The 18,328-nt window shown below is 36.4% G+C and overlaps 1 protein-coding gene across 1 annotated transcript; it reads left to right on the top strand.

Moving 5' to 3' along the window:
- Positions 1–15,023: 15,023 nt before the first annotated feature.
- Positions 15,024–16,733, top strand: kcna10a (potassium voltage-gated channel, shaker-related subfamily, member 10a; the record flags this gene model as incomplete). Its single annotated transcript, XM_079478292.1, has 1 exon — positions 15,024–16,733. The coding sequence occupies one exon, from the start codon at positions 15,024–15,026 to the stop codon at positions 16,731–16,733; it is 1,710 nt and encodes a 569-aa protein (XP_079334418.1).
- Between the last annotated feature and the right edge of the window lie 1,595 nt (positions 16,734–18,328).

Genomic DNA, 18,328 nt, shown 5'->3' with positions numbered 1-18,328 from the left:
TTCCTTGCTAACTTAAATTATTTTCAGAAAGTATGAATGTAAAAAGGATTTAATGTACATATAGTTTTTCTAAAAAAGAAAATTGATATAACATCCAAAATGCGTGTATGTATTGACACATTAAAAGGGTTCACCCCCAAATAAACCTTCTGTCATCATTTACTCACCTTCAAAATCTGTATAAATGTCCAAAAAATATTTGGAAGAATGCCAAACAGTTCCTGACTACCATGGTAGCAAAATTACTTTATAATTTTCTTTGTTCTGTTGAAAACAATAGAAGATATTTTGAAGGATGTTGGAAAGCAAACAGTTCTAGGGCACTTTTGACTATTGTCCTTTCACCATTTTGTTTGGTTACAATCATTTGTCCAATATTTCCAACAAAAAAAGGTATAAAAGGTTTTTAATTTAATTTGGTGAACAATTTTAATTTTAAAACTACATTTATTCAACATGAATTGGTACAACACTAATTCCAGATACAAAAAGATCACCCCCAGAGAAAGGCAAGGCATTCCGCAAGAAACTATTCTGGGCTTATGGACTATAAATATACAAAAGCATGATTCATGATATTTAAACTGAATGACGTTGGATATCTTTTCATGCCAATACATAAATACATAAATGTATAGGTATGTAAACAATCAGGTCTCTTTTCTACACATTGATGCATTGTCGTTTCCAAACCAAACGAGGATGCTTTCTCTATGACGTAAACATTGCATCCATAACATCCAGCTAAAAATAGCATCCGACTAACACACCTTTGTGTTTATGCCTGATTGGATAAGATGAGGAAAGCTGATGTTTGTTTTTTGTTATATGTTTGTATGTTCATTTCAACGCATACTGATACATTTTAAGTAAAATGTCAACTGTTAACATTAGTTCATGCACCATGAACACACAGGTATTGACATTAACAAATTGTAATAAAGATAAATAAATGCTGTAAACTATACACCACTTTGCAAGATGTAAACTCTGGTACAGAAGCACTACTGGTTTCAGTTAAAAATGTATTTATTATCAGCATTTTTATATTAAAAACATATATAATTAAATCCTAAAGATATTTGTTTAACATTTTGATTTTGATTTCTGTTGGTTGTATGTTGTGCAAATGTTTTGTGTAGTGTAAAAAACTAAAACAGGAATTCTTCTAGACCTGCGTTGAACTTGCATTGTTTACACCATCGGAAGATGTCCATATTGCATAGTGTTAGTTAGCTAATGTGTTTACTAATGTAAAATTTATTCATTTCACAGACGCATTTAACCAAAGTGACTTATAAATGTGAAAGTATAAATAAAAAAATTCAATGAATGTTAGTAAATACAATCATATTGAAAAGTGTTACCACATTTTGAATGCACAATATGTGTTCCAGTAATTGGTTTGCATAGAAAGCCTCTTGACTGTCGGACATTCATCTTTTCAAGCGCTCCAACAGATAAACCTTTGGTTACCAGGTTTGCACAGAAAACACCAGTCAGTGCTACCAAACTAGAAAGTGCTTGAGCTCGAGAGGAAATTGCCAGAGTAAAATAGTCATTGACTGCTAATGGTCACTCAGCACAATATCATCCACTTGAGCTGTAAAACGCATTTGAGAGCTTAGTCAGAAGCTTTGAGCCTGAAAGAAACGCACAACAAACCTCCTAATGGACTGAACTAGACATGATGGATTGTGTTCCATCATTGAATAAAAAAGGGCAAGGCTGCATTGAGAAGATAAGACATACGGATATCCCTACAAACACCCAACAGGACTGAAACTGGCATAGGGATCATCACTATTATGAAATAGATTCTGAAAAAAGTTGGCACTTTTTTATCATCATATACTGAAATGTGGTAAGAAAAAACAGGAGAGATAGAGACAGCAAGCCGTGACAAAGATAAAGTACGTTGCGGTGAAATATTAATAGGGGTTGGATATTTTAAGACCCCTTCTGTCTGCTGGGATGAAATGAGAATACATGAAACATGACTTAGTTTCATCATATTCATAAATCTGTAAGGCTTTCTTTCTTTGATATCCACCACTGATGTGTGACAGCTGCTGCAGTGCGAACGCTGTTCTTTTAACCTTTAGGAATTGCGTACATAACATGTAAAAACATTTGACATCTTACCCCAAACCGCAAATGTAGAATTAAACCCTTCATCCTAAAAACACATTTTGACCCTTTATATATGAAATTTCATTTTATTGATTGATTCATTGATTCGTGCCCAATTTAGCATTTTTATTGTTGTTTTATTAATAACCTGACCTAAATGTTCTCGTTTAGTAAGATTAGGGAAAGAATATACCCGTTGTGTAGTATATAAGACAACATGAAAGGTTGTATAAAAACAATGCGTGTACATGTATACATGTGTGGATGACAACATAAAGATGGTTTATGGGGACAGTTCATTTGCCAGCTATTATTATTAGCTATTGGATATATATGACAATGTTTCATTTTTTGTTTGGAAATTATTATAAAGCAGCTCTGGGTTTATCCAGTTACAGTATACTTGTGACTCTTGTTTGTAATACAATTATAAATTAAAAAAACCCAATAGCTGGGTCTAACCCTTTTTCCTCTGCTTTAAGTGACATGGATTTTAGTGTCAGACTCGTGTACCACTTTCCAAAACAACATGCCACTTTAAAGGAGTAGTTCACCTTCAAAATAAAATGATGTCATCATTTACTCACACTTGTCATTTCAAACCTGTATGACTTTCTTTCTTCTGCAGAACACAAAATAACATTTTGAAGAATGGGCGTGTAAATAATGACAGCATTTTCATTTTGAAGGTGAACTACTGCTTTAAAATGAAAGACTCAGACTCATTCGTCAGTTGAAAATATGGCACTAAGATTCATTTAATAAATATATCTAGTCGTTACGCTGTTGTGACAACCTGAGTGTAAATTGTGAATTTGACAGCCAGGCAGTATTGTAAAGTGTCCTGCAGGGGGCGTGATATTCATCCAGAAACAATTCATGTGACTCGCTCCAAAAGGTAAAGCAGAAGAAAGTCACAAAGTGGTTATATAACTGTATAATTTCCCACCTATTCAGAATTTCATTTTATTCTTATGGCTCACATTATGAGAAACGCCAATGGTGTAGAAAAGCCCAACTATTTTTGTATAAATCTATCGTTTTCCTGTTGTAGATGCCATTTAAGGACCACGTTTAATTGGTTTATGAACAAGTCTAGTCTGCATTGAGAAACTATGGTCTTAATATAGTAAACGTGTTTAGTAAAGTAAAATATACATCCTCTAATAAGATATTTTGTTGAATTCACTGTATGTAAACAGGCACAATAATAATATTTTGTGTTGAATCACAATTCCACAGGTGTTTGAATCAGCTGCTTTAAAAAACAACGAGTTAAAACAAATGTAATTTAACTTATGGCTGAAAACCTCTATAGCCTATAACATACATTTATTAACTTTAAAGCTGAACAAAACGTGCTTTTATTACGACACATCTGTCTGTAGTTGAATTGTCCGGCCCCTCGTGAGCTTACAGAGGAAAGTCAGTCAGTACGGACTGAAACATGTTCTGCTCACATCAGGGATGAACACAACTTCACCAACAATGCTGGGAACTTCGTGTACACTCTTTTGATCACGATAATTGTGCTCTATGTTAGCTATCCGTTACTATCTTCGATCTTCGCGACATATTTTGACGCATCTTTCGGTGTTTACGCCGCGGGCGTCACGCAGCGGTCAGCGACGCATCACTGCACCTGATCTACAGGTAATGTCTACTTTTACACCTCTATTACTTCATACTGTTTCATGGCTAAATGTAATAAACCACAACGTTATAAATGTCAAAAGAACGTGATCGATGCGAATTTGTAGGCCTTACTTATGATTTACATTTCACAAAAGTAGGAAATTTGGATTTAACTCATACGTCATAGGCCCTATAATGACATAAACGACCAGGACGATTTTTCAGCAATTTATTGAAATGATGATTATTTTAAAACTCTTTTTTTTCAGTTACTTTTGCAATAAATAACTAGTCTCAGGTGATTGTCAGTGGACGTGTGAACTCAGTTTCACAGGTGTCCTAGCAAAGTAACCACAGGTGTAGTTTACCACATTAAATATGAACATGTTCTATCAAGCGGTTGACAACCAGAAAGTGCCCAAAGACTTTATGATCCAATGTTAAACATGATATTGCTTTATTGTTTAAAACCAAATACATTTCTTTTTGTGAAAATACTTTTGTTATAAAGCTTGTGCTAGCTTAAACAAAATGCAGTTGCAAGTGGGATTGATGGTATGCATGCATTTTTTACAGTATTTGTGACTTTGATAGACAAAAGCTCGCTCTAGAATAAGATGTCATCCTTTGGGTATAAGCATCTTTATTGAGATCATTTACAAGCCTTAATTTTACAGTAAACAAGACTATTGTAATCCGTCTTGTTGATGATGGGATGGATGATTGGAGTTGGCAGGTGAAGGTCAGCACTGCTTGGGTAAGATAAGAATATTGTTAAGAGGAAAGCTCTGCCCTTCTGCTTCACTGTGAAGGACCTTTTGCATCAGGCGTAGGCGATGACGGGCCGTTGCGACCATCACTGGCTGTGTGTGTAGACACTAATGCCTGTCCTTGTTGAGAAGTGCACAGATGGGAGCACGGTAGGGGCATGGTATTTTTAGCTGAAATTTTGGAAGGGTTTCCCCTGCGATCTCGCAAGCTAATGCTTTTGGTGAACCTTGCAGGGTATTTTTGTGAAGTCCGGGAGGTTTTCTTGGATCAGAAAATGAAAAAAAAGGATCTGCTGATGGCTGTTTATTTACACTGGAAACCATTTCGCTGCCGATTCTGGCAACAGAGTTGAACTCTTCTAAGATAAGAGTGGGCAAACAACCTCGGCTCTTAGGAATGTTGTTCTATGTCATGAGACACTATACAGTAGAGAGAGACAGGGCTTTGTGTACGGGCAAAGTTCAACCCAAGCGAGAAGTTAAAACTATTTTATTTCATTTATTTAACCGCCAGGGGGGTGTAAGAAGATCATATTAAAATAAGTGTGATTTCCTTGAATCGTAAAATACGCTGGTGTGTGATTGGTTTAGCTCATGTTGGAATGCATACCCTACATGCTTAAGTGTTTCTTTGTGGTTACGCTCTGCCAGTTGGCAATGCCAATCTTTTTTTTCTCCATGCAGTACAGTAAGTCCCATTTTCTGATGTACAGAGAAACCAGACTAAAAGGGGAAACATACAGTAGATATCGCAAAATGTTTTATTTGTCATCTGTAAGTGGTAGAGGAATTGGAACATCTGTGTGGCTAGACTCAACTCTTATCCCATAGTTTGTTGGGACTTGTTTGCAGATGTGATTTGGCAACCAAATCAGGTCAGAACAGCTGCCATGCAAGGATTGAGTGAGTCCACCATCCCTCAGAGGGCACACAGACACCAGACAGAGTCTGGCTGTGTCAATGTCAGTTCACATGCTATTGATGTACAGTATCATCCTGTTCTAAATTATTTAGAATCCAATTTTATTTCTAAATGTAATGAGGGGCAGCTGTGGAAAGGGCGGTCCTACATATCCTTATAAAGAAGTATATTTGGTCCCCACACTGTAGGTTTGCCAAGACCACGCACAGAGAGAGAGAGAGAGAGAGAGAGAGAGAGGCTGTGCAGCATCCATTTTACAATCCATATTTATATATCTATGCAACATTTTGATATAAGAAAACAGAAAGGAAAATTGTAAAGAGCTCCAATGCTATGAGTAGTGATTTCCGCCTCATTGGAATTCTCGCTGGGGCTTCTTAGTCCAAGCAAAATAAGTAGGAAACTTAAAACTATTTATACTAAGAACACACTCTGGCAAACACACAAAAATGAGCTCAATGGCCTGTAAGGGACATCTTAGACTTAGTTTAAAAGCCTCTGGAGCTAAAAAAAGATTTAATGATTGCCATTTCCTTTAAGCAGTGTAGAAGCCGAATTTTGTTCAAATGAGTCGAATAGGGGACATGTTTGGAAAACAAAGAGAGAATAGATTAAAAATGAATGCTTGGCTAAGCAGTAGATAGTTGCACTGATACACAGCTCAGACTATGACGTCAAACAAGAACATGGACATTTCTAATTGGTTCCGTTTAAAGAGTTCACCTAAAAATAAAAATTCTCTTATCATTTACTCACCCTCGTGTGAATTCAAACCTGTACGGCTTTCTTTCTTCTGCAGAACACAACAGAACATATTTTGAAGAACATTTGTAACCAAACCACACTGGACTCCTTTGACTTCCATTGTGTGGGCACAAAAACAAATTCAGTTTATATGAATCATTTTGCAGTCTGTCTGTTTGTCCGTCCGTCTGTCTGACAGCTTTAAAGACATTTATGTGGGATCTACTATTTCTACATAAACCCACCCTGCTAAAAAATAAAAACCATCACAGAAATTCTAGTGGCTTCCATTAAAGGGGTCATATAGTGCGAATACGTGTTTTTCTTTGTCTTTGGTGTGTTATAAGTTGCTCATGCATGTATTAGACATGTAAAACTACAAAAGATGCATTCTATCTAAAAGTGAATGCTCACCCAGACCTGCCGGAAACGCCTCGTGTAACCGCACTCACACAAATCTTCTTCAATTTGTGTTATGATTTGACTAAAACCGCCCAAATGTATACGAGAGTAAGGTGGGCGTACCTGTCAGTACGATTGCTTTGAATCCTGATGTTATAAAAATATGGTAAGAGGCATTACATTTCTGACACACGCTTGCGGTATTAGACCAATCACTATGCACTGGTTAACTGGCCAATCACAGCACACCTTGCTTTTCAGAGCGATAAGTTTGTGAAAAATCTAGGTATGCACCAATACCATTTTTGGTAAGAGTACAAGTACCCATATGTTTTTTCTGGTACTCGCTGATACCGATACCTATAACTGATGCATGTATAATGTACAATTATGTTAATAAACCAGTATCTTACTGGTCCTATTTTCTTAATTAAGTTCTATTTTTATGATAAGTAGCACATTCACTTCAGTTTAGTAAAGTAAACAATCTACTCTGTGGTCGAATTATAAAAAATTTAATGGGGGTGGTGTGGTGTAATGTGAGTGAATTATAACTTGTTCAAGTCAACCGGACTTTTATTTTGATGGGACACCGCAAAGATATGGAGGACTGGGAGTGATGAGTAGTAATAAAATGAATAATCAATTGATCAATTTAATAATTAAACATAAAAATGTAAACAAAATAAATTACTCTTTTAATTGGGAAATCAATAGACTTATTTAAAATGGTTTATTTAATTTGTGTTATAAAATGTAGTTTAATTGAACAATACAACGTAGAAATAAAAAATAATTTAAAATGTATAAATAAATAGATAGATTTAAAACTGTTTATTTTATTCATACTACAAAATAAAAAGTTGTGTAATGCACATTATAAATGCACATTTTTAAATCGCTTTTTAAAACACCATTTGCCAAATGCTTTTCTCTCTCTATTTGTCAATTGCTTTTCTACACATATATGCCTTGTCATGTAGTTATGGCACACAAGGTATAACGGTACTGTTTTAATGGCGGTAGGTCTTTCTTGCTGTCCAATGAAATTCCACATTACATCTATTTCGTATGACATGTACGGAAGGGGTGTATCCTAAAACTGAGCCGGAAGCTGATTGGATGCCCCCACATGTGTACTGTTCAATGGCATTTTCTTGACCCGGTTGACAAATGGACAAAGAAAAGCATTTGGCAAATAGAGAGAGAAAAGCATTTGGCAAATGCTTTTTTAAAATGCGATTTAAATGTATATATTTATTTATACGTTTAAAAACAATTATTTAACTTTTTATTGTTGAATTTATTTGTTAAAATTTTTATGTTTTAATTATTAAATTCATCAATTGATTCTTCATTTTATTTCAAATTGGCATTCCCAGTCCTCTATACAAAGAGCGTTTTAGGACTTTTAATTTGACGGATCGCTGCAAATGGTGTTTGTTTATGAGTTTGTGTGCAGTGAAACGCTGGCGCTGAAAGCATTGAAACATTTAATTTAATTGTTTGTGTTCTATTGTGTTCTATTGATTCCCATCTGCATCTATTGTGTTTTGGGCAGGGTTTTATTGCAACCTACATAATTTAAAAAAGAATATCCTGGGAAAGGAATAATCTTCATATCTTGATTTAGTTTTATTTTGACTGACTAATGCCAGGTCAACGACTTAGAGTAAATCGTATTGAAATACATTTTTAAAATCAAACTCTGATGCTTGTCACTAATATGTAGATTTTAGCCTAGAATGCACAGGCGCAACTTGCACTCATAAGGGTGACCCAGTCTATTATTGACATTTATAATTAACAATAATAATTGTACATTTGTGTAGTTTTATCCAGCTCCAGTTGCATTTAGATTTCTGGCAGTGTCTCTTGCCTGACTTTCTTTTCATTCTGTGAGAATGTTTCCTGATCCTAATTGATGTGTTGGAGTCACGCCATCCATCCTATAATTGAGCTCGCAGACATGTGGCGGCTAATGTTCAACTGAGAGAGGTGATCCGTCAGCTTATAGCATTGAGCTCCCTCAGCCAGATTAATCCTCTTAGAAGCATCCCGACCCAGCCCAAAGTCACCGGCTCTGGTTTAGGAGTTGCCCAGTGTGATCCCCCTCAAGATGAGACACGGAATACCACCGTGAGATTCTCATTATAATTCAATTACACTTTGGTTCACGTTTGGTCAATTTTGGATGAAAGTCTCTAACGTGAGAAAAGAAAGAACTGATACTAACTGATACTAAATAAAGTACATTTTGTCAAACTTTAGGACAATTTTGGATGGACATAAAGCTACAAAACTCTACATTTTACTTCATTGGCTCTGTAGACAATTTGTGTATTGCAAATTTGTGCAAATCTGCACGAGATATATTTCCTGATATTTTTTGCCGTCTTTGGGATTTCCCCACTTAAGTCCTTCATCTATCAATAGAGCAGCTCAATCTAGTCAAAGGACAAATTACAGTCTTTGGGCTTTTCCTTGCATGCTTAGCCTTTATAATGGCTCTTAACTTTCATATTATTTTTTTAAGTGGCAGCGGGAGGTTACAGGGATTAAAGTTCACCCCAAAAATGAAAATTCCTTTATAATTTATTCACTCTCTTGTCATTTCAAATAACCCGTATGACTTTCAATCCCTGAAGAACACAAAAGAAGATATTTTGAACAATGTTGGCCTCCATTTACTTTCACTGTATGCACACAAAATCAGGTTGGGATTGGACAATGTCGACAGGGAAACATTGCGATGGACGCAAACATCGCCCTGCAGCTTTAAAAATTGAGGCACGTCTTTATGCCATGATCACGTTGGCATCGTCCATCGGCCCAACCCTGACACAAAACCCCCGATACATGTTCTAAAATATACAGTCATATACAGGTTTGTTGGTGAATGAACGATGACTGAATTGAAATTTTAGGGTGAACTATCCCTTTAAAACATTGCAAGCGTGCTTGTTTTATGACACCTTTCCTTTGCGATGTGTGTATTCAGTGGACAGGAGAGAGAGCAGCTGTTTAACAACGAATGCTTTGACACTTCGGGATGTGGTGACTGTTTGACACAGAATTTTAAAGAAGCTTCTTTGAAAGGTATAACAAATGTCCAGGTTAAGTTTAATGACCAGGTTTAATGGCTAGACAGAGAAATTAATGAGGGTGTTTGGATTCTAGCCAGTAGTCATTTATCATGTCATATTACGAAAGCTCCGGTCAGTATATACTTAATCTTTCTATTACAAGATACTGACATGCTGCTTTTATCTTTAAATCTATTATCTATACTCTTGAAATATTGAATGTCTTGTTTGTGGAGGAAAATGCTATTTTATGATAAACTTTTAACTGTAGTGTCAGAATAATCGAAAAAAGAACTTGGTCTAAAAGTTAAAAAAGCTGTCAGGTCTGTAGGTTATTAGAGTTATTGGAGACAAATTGAGAGAGATTAAAAATATGTGACTAATGAGAATGTGGGAAGAAATGTGTGAAACTGTCATTTTATTTATTTATTAAGAAAAATTTAAGACAATATTCAGTCAGTTGTTTCGGGCTGCATTCATACATATTGCTGTTAGTCTCTAAATTATCTTAAAGTCCCCATGAAATCACTATTTAACATAGTTACTTTGTTAGCGCACATTGCTACACTGTTATTTTACTGTTTATTTTACAGATTTTTCATGCATTTTAAAAATACAAAAAATGTTAACAAATTCGGGTGTAAAATTACACGAGAAACATGTAATTTTACTTTACAAAAAAATATTTTTCTGATGATCAGCTCCCACAATATTACTTTTATATGGGATTTTTTTTACAGTGTGTATTGTGGCAAACACTTAATCTGTCAAAGTCAATCCACGAACAAATAATTGTCTTTCCACCCACACAAAAAAATATTTTGTAATCTGTATGAAATCTTTAAATTAAAATGTAAAAATGTACTTCTGAAATGCCCACTGATGTGTGCTTTCTACTTGTGGAAAACATAAGCCAGGCCCTATTGTTTGAAATATTGTTATTTCAATATTCACTGAAGTCGATCGAAACTTCTGCTGTACTTGCCCTTTAAAAACCAAGGCAACTCCTTCTGTAATCAATCAATCATCAATCAATACCAATATTGGCTGGTTACATTATCACAGGCGATAAATCCATCTTTGGATTTGTCAAGCCAACGTAAAAACACATCGACTTCTGCTTTGCAAAAATTTTCAGTTCTATGTAATGCAAGCAAAAATCGATTCCACGGATCAACAGATAAATTGACACAGTATAGTCTTCTGGCTTTCCAATGACTCCCACACGTCTGTTCCTGATGGAGGTGAGTTGTAAATGCGGAGGAAGAACTGGCGAGCTGTTGAGCCGGAGTGATCTGTTTAAGCAGTGGATTGATGTAATAGGCGAGCGGTCGGTCTGGTGGGTGTTCATGCTGGACGAGACACAGATATATTCAGCCCAGACACGTTCATCAACGCTCATCAAATGTGTCTAGACAGCAGGAGGTTAAGCGTGTCCGACATGCCGCCATAAAGTCTGTGTGACAGGTGACGGATGTTTAACAAGGACGCATCTTTCTCTCTAGTTAACGTAAGAAGGCTGGGAGTGTCGCGGATTGGATACGACAGTACGTCTCTAGTGCACTGTAATTCCATACATTCATTTGATGCACTATATCCTGAGGTTACACCTCACAAAAATAAAATAGTTGGTTAGTAAAACAAAATAACTTTAGTTGACTGATGTGTGATGCGTTTTCTCTACACACTGTGTTTGTGAACAGACCATTGAGTGTGTGTGTGTGTGTGTGTGTGTGTGTGTGTGTGTGTGTGTGTGTGTGTGTCTGGGTGTGAACTCAAATAAATGTTTGTTTGAGTGTGAGAGAGAGTTTGCGTTTGTGTGTGTGTGGATCCCAGCTCTTGTTTCCTGCCAGCATAAGGTTACCCAATGCTGTCTTTAATAGATTAGGCCACTCTGAACCCAAATGTAGAACATGCTGGAGACAGAAAGACAGCTCGACAGGAGACTCCTCTCTCACGAGAGGTAGGCCTGTGTGTGTGTTTAATAAACGAGAATTAGGGAACATCTGTTCAAACGTCCTGTTATCTTTAAATGCGTGTGTTTGTGGAATTGAGTACACTTCTGAGATAATGCCAGCATGTATGTGTGTGTGTAATGGGAGTTTTTTATTATTACCTGACCCTAAATTGTGAATTCTGAAGTGTAAATCTGTTCATTGGAGTGTTGTTCAGGCTTTACCATGTTTGTAGTTATCATATGGAATTATTAGCTAAATAAATGAATTAAGAGTTTTATCTGTGGAACTGTCTAGATAAATTGTTTGGATGGAATGTAGACATTAAATAGCTTAAAGTATGTATTATGATACTGTGATTGTAGCTGAGATGCAAACATTTCAATGTTTAACAGAATGGAAACAGTTCGGTTACATGGCTTGAATAGAATATGTTAAAATGTAAAATAAGTTCGGTAAAAATAATGGTTCGGTTTCGCCGACTAGGAAGTGTGATATGTTGATATATGTTACGCGAACCAGCCTTTTGATGGTATGAACCACACAGGATTTAAGTTTTGTTCATAATTAGCAAAATATCACCAAAATAGCGCACTTATAATACTTTTTTGAAATGTTTTTCCTTGTATGGTCATGTGAGGTTAAAGTGAGATTTGAGTCAGTTCCCGTCTTTAAATCTCAGTTTTTTCATGTGCATGTTGTTAGGTTATGAACTTTATGTTCAAGACAGCAAAAAGACACAGAAATACAATGAACTTTAAACACATACGGTATAGTTAATACAACACTATAGATTTTGTATAGTACTCTGTTTCTTTTTTCAAATGACTTTTCTGTCATCTTTTGTGGATTCGTATCCTTTGTCTAATGACAGTATCGCTCTCTCTCTCTCCGTGACGCACATGTTGATGACTCATTTTTGGCGTCTTTAATTAAACATCTGTCCACGCGTCTCTTCCACGCTGCTACGTGAGATTTATCCTTTTCAGTCTGATCATTCTAAAGTGGATATCTCCCCACCATACTTTTATTAAAAGTATTCCAGCTATGTATTGTTCTGTAATTGTATTTGTTTGTCTATTTTCATTTCATCTGGTTTCTCTCGTGAACATGGCTATTGTGTTCTTATGGGATGTTTCAGGTGGTTTATACTTTAAGGCATTCTTGTAGTGGTTTTTCGATGTAATGTCGCAGATTGTTTTTTTGATATAGTAACGTGCAAGTACAAGATTGAAGTACAAATCGGATTGTGATTTTATTATTAGTAGCATTTCATCCAACTGATAAGGTCACACTGTGGCATATTGATCATCTATTGGTCACACGTAGTTTTGTGATATGAATTCACAGGTCAAAGTCGACCTTTGGAACACAGCAAAATGCAAAGTTTTTGCAGAAGCTGGCATCTCTGGTCTACTGCATTCGCATGAATGGAAGTCAACAGAAATAATAATCTAGTGAGACCACGTCATGAGACTAAAGACGGCTTCTTCAGTTCACTTCCAGTCTTTGTTTGGTTATAATATTACATTTATATAAAAATGTTATTTTATATTCATTGGATTAAATTACATTAACACTACTCAACAGTTATTGATTCTTTGCAGAGATCTACCGGAGGTTCAGTTTGGGCTAAATAACATTGAAACTGTCTATAGTATTTTGTATTTGATTCACCATGAAAATTATGATTTGATCACTTACAGAAATGTAAATAAATATCGTGAAATTTGCGTTAATGTCGCAGCCTGTAACCGTCTGGGGTAAAAATAACAAAAAATCATGAGCAAGTACAAATATTCTTTGTTGAAAATATATTAGTATATATATACTGTATATCTGTGTATGTATATAATAGCAAGCTCATAATAATGATAAATCATTTGAGCTGTTGGGTACAATTTCGCAGTAAATGTCAGTTTGACTGCATTAACATAGGTGTGTAAATGTAGATGCTATTTTATTGCCGTTTTAACAATACCGTCTCATGTTGCATCTTTGTGTTGAATTAAAACGTGATGAAAATGTTTTACTAAATCTGGTCTTAGGCCGGAAAAGAAACAATACCGTTCTTCATGACTCGTATGATATTTACTGGTAGCAGATATTTTCTCATGACATCGCAACATTGTCTACAGGCCCAATAAAGGTCATTGGAATAGTAAGTGAATTAGATGAGGGGCGATTGTTTTCATTACAGCCACAGCCAACTGTTTCTCTTTCTCTCTCTGTTACCTGCAGTATCTGCTACTATCTCGCTCCTTCTCTTTCAGTTGCTGTCTTATCCGCCCACGTTGGCTCACAGGCCTGGACTCTGGTGTCAAGTGTTTGACAGGGTTGCACTTTAGCTGGGGTGATGTCTGGCCGACTGTTGTGTCAGAGGTGTGTCACCATAGATACTGTCCGTCTGTGTCACATTAAGATCTGTGTGGAATTTGTCCACGTGCTGTCAGCTCTTGCGCTGAAATGTACCACACTTTGTCTTCGTGATAGCTTAGAAAATACAATTTATAATCCATTTCATAATACATTGTTCATAATTCAATTAAATGACAGTTAATGCATGGATTATGTCTAGATATTTTTAGTTTACCCAACAGCATTCCATTAGGTCTTGCTGTAATACAATATTTTTTGTTACTAAACAACAGAAAAATATAAAATACAAATTGATTTAAAAATGACGGTAAATCATTTTTAATCAGGATACGTTAAAGGCATAAAAACAAATGCATTCATTATTTATAAATAATTTACATTAAAAAATGTAAAAAATACATAATTTTTTATTTCACATTATAAAGATTTCCTGTTTCATAGAACATGGTGCTAGCTACGCCAAGGTCTTGGGTTTGATCCCAGGGGATTGCACGTCTTCAGAAACAAATGTTTAGTATCATGCAATGTAAGTGGTTTTGGATAAGTGTCTGCCAAATGCATAAATATAAAATTTATTACATAATTGTTATGAAATACTTTTCGCAGAACATACTAATACTTTAAGACTTTTATAGATGTGTAAAAAATTCCCCGTCACTCCTACATTTGCAGTGCAAAAGTAACCCAGCAGCTGGCACCTGACATTTTTGGAAGTGTTTTGCTGACTCCCAAAATATGTCTTCTCACTATCACCAGTTGCTATCGACAGCCTTCCACCCAGACCAGCAATGAGTCTCCCAGACATCACTCACTAGTGAACCCTTCCCTTAAACATACACGCTCTAACTCTTTGTTCTTTGTTTCACAGGCACCAGTTGTTGGTTTTTCCTTAAACATGTTGATGTCTACAACATCAAATGGTGAAGGCTCTATGCAATAAATAACCAGTGCTTTTGTTCCGGTGAATGCTTGATTCTGGTGTGGTATCTGGAGTCACATGACGGTCCAGGCTGGAAGGATGGAGATGGCACTAATGGACTTTGATAATGTGGAGAAGATTGACAGCAGCGTGGACAACTTCAACGATCCAGACTATCCCAACGAAATGACGGCTTTGATGCTCGATATGCCAGACTTTAGCCCTGGCTGCACTTACACTTCAAAAATGTCCCAATGTAAAGAGAAAATCCCCCAGAATCAGGAGGTATCACCACAATCGCCAGTCATGCCCCCTAACACCAGAAGGGGGCGGGCTAGCTGCACAAGTATAATTTCCAATTGGAAATTACTTATGAACAGTGAAGGGACACAAAGTGAGACCATCTTGAGTCGGCTGGCCAAAGAATGCTACGAAGACTTATTTGTGGACAAGCGAGGTCTTGATGATGGAAATCAGAAGGTCATCATTAACATCGCTGGGCTTCGATTCGAAACACGCCTCAAGACCCTAGACCAGTTCCCAGATACCCTGCTGGGGGACCCTATGAAACGAATAAGCTTTTTTGACCCAATGAGAAACGAGTATTTCTTCGACCGCAATCGCCCGAGCTTTGATGGGATTCTGTATTACTATCAGTCGGGTGGCAAAATCCGTCGGCCCGCCAACGTACCTTTGGACGTCTTCACGGATGAGATCCTCTTCTACGAGTTAGGACAGGAAGCCATGGAGCAGTTCCGCGAGGAGGAGGGCTTTATCAAAGACGTGGAGGTCCCTTTGCCTACCAACGAGTTCTACAGGCAGTTCTGGCTACTTTTCGAATACCCAGAGAGCTCAAATGCAGCCCGAGGGGTTGCTCTAGTCTCCGTCTTTGTCATCGTCATCTCCATAATCATATTCTGCATGGAGACTCTTCCGGAATTCCGTGAGGACCTGGAGATTTTTCCAACCGTGGGTTTTTCCTTAAACCAGACACACGGTCGTCCCTCGGGTTCTCCGCCAAGCATCACTCCTAAAACCATCACCGCCACATTCTCCGACCCATTCTTCATTATCGAGACGGCTTGCATCATCTGGTTCTTCTTCGAGCTCTTTGTGCGCTTCCTGGTCTGCCCCAGCAAACGGGAATTTTTCAACAACATCATGAACATGATCGACATCGTCTCCATCATTCCTTATTTCGTCACTCTGATAACCGAAACAGTGACCACTGCCGATAAGTCCAACACAGGGCAGAATATGTCGCTAGCCATTTTACGAATAATTCGACTGGTGCGAGTCTTCAGAATATTTAAGCTGTCCAGACACTCAAAAGGCCTGCAGATCCTAGGCCAGACGCTCAAGGCCAGCATGAGAGAACTTGGTCTGCTCATCTTCTTTCTCTTCATTGGAGTCATTCTCTTCTCCAGCGCCATCTATTTCGCTGAGGTGGACGATCCCAACACCCAGTTTGTTAGCATCCCTGATGGATTCTGGTGGGCAGTTGTTACCATGACCACAGTGGGTTACGGAGACATGTGTCCTATTACTCTGGGGGGTAAGATTGTGGGCACTCTGTGTGCCATTGCCGGGGTGTTGACCATCGCCCTGCCGGTCCCTGTAATAGTCTCAAACTTCAACTACTTTTATCATAGAGAAACAGATCAGGAGGACAAGCAGCCCACAGCAGATGCTGCTGATTTGAAGTTAGGAAACGCTACAAAACATGCCAGCACTTCCTCTCTGAACAAGGCAAATGGGAGCTGGCAGACAAACAAATCAAAGTATTAAAAGGATGTTGAAATTTAATTTTTAATAGGTGAATATGACATGGGTCATGTTTTATTCCTTAGTAATAAAAATATAATATTTTAAGAAAGAATATTAGGCATTGTAATTAGGATATTTATACATTATGATAATATTTTCGCGAGAAGAATGTAACAAAATTGTCATCACTAATACATTCTGATGCTTTAGATAATTCAAAATAAATTAAATTTAGTACTATACTACTACCGAGACATGTACATTTGAACTTTTATCTTTTTTTTAATTTTTGATCCATGCAATGTGAATTCGATTATTTTGCAAAACATTCATCAATATTCCGGGACTTTCGTTTATTTGATTGATGTACGTAAAACAATGCAAAAATGCAAAACATATATTAATGATTCAATACAATCTTAAAAAAATGGTGCTTCAAAAGGTTCTTTGATGCCATAGAAGAACATTTTGGTTACATAAAGAACCTGTAACGTCTGAAGAGACTTCTCGTTTCACAAAAAAGTTCTTTTTGATGAAAGGTTCTTCAGATTATAAAAAAGTAAGAAAGAGAACCTTTGGCTTATTGGTTCTTTGTGGAACCAAAAATGGTACGTTTATGGCATTGCATAATCAGTGTTTGTGCTTATACATAATTATTAAAATTATGATTTTTTATCAATAGACATGCTCCCCACAGGCATAGAGAAAATGATTTAAAAATGTTCCGATTTTTCTTTCATTTCTGTGAACAAAGGATAATATGTTTTACCAAAATATATCCTATCCTAAATGGTTTAAATAAGATTATAGGTTTACTGAAAGAGTAAGTAATGTTGTATAATCCTATTATTGAATAATAATAATAATAATAATAATATTGAAACCATGTCATGATCTCATAAACCTACAACACGCAGAGTCCACTATGAGTAATTAAATTTATCTTTAATCATTCTGGAATTAAATGTCTAATTTTGACAACTGTCCTGTTGTGTGAGTGCATTTAGGTGGCTTAAAATTTCCATCACGCAAAATATCCTCTTTGCTGACACATGAAAAGACACCTCTAACATTTATTTCTAACAGTATCGTAACATTTTATTGTATCAGTTTGTATGTTTTTGCTTATATGTTTTCAGATTAAGCAGCACACTTCTCAATTCAAACATTTTGCTGTTGAAATGACTGTTGTTTATGTTTTGAAATGTGTTTCCTATTTAGTGCCTTTTAGTCAAATGGTTTTAACCTGCTTCTGCTGGTTTTATATATAATAATTTGTTTCTCTTCATCAGTGACAATTGATGTCTAGAGTAGAACAAGTATATCACAGCTTTCTTTATAGTTATATCAGGGGAGAGGACTGGGGAGCTATGAGTCAAGATCTCATTGTATTATCACATATGATTAAAGTTGTATTAGTTTGCACTTATGAGAAATCAGACTCGCTAAGAAACTTCTCAGGACACTGTAAACATATCGCATGTATACAAAGCTTATTTTCATTACTAGTTGTATATGAAATACTGTAACTGCTGCTATTTTTTACTTATCTGAAGTTGTCATTTTCATAATTGTAGTAGAGATATGTATTCAAAGGGCAGTTTTTTCACAAATGA

Source organism: Barbatula barbatula, assembly GCF_947034865.1.
Source record: "Barbatula barbatula genome assembly, chromosome: 17".
NCBI lineage: Eukaryota > Metazoa > Chordata > Actinopteri > Cypriniformes > Nemacheilidae > Barbatula > Barbatula barbatula.
This window is presented reverse-complemented; position numbering and strand designations above follow the sequence as displayed.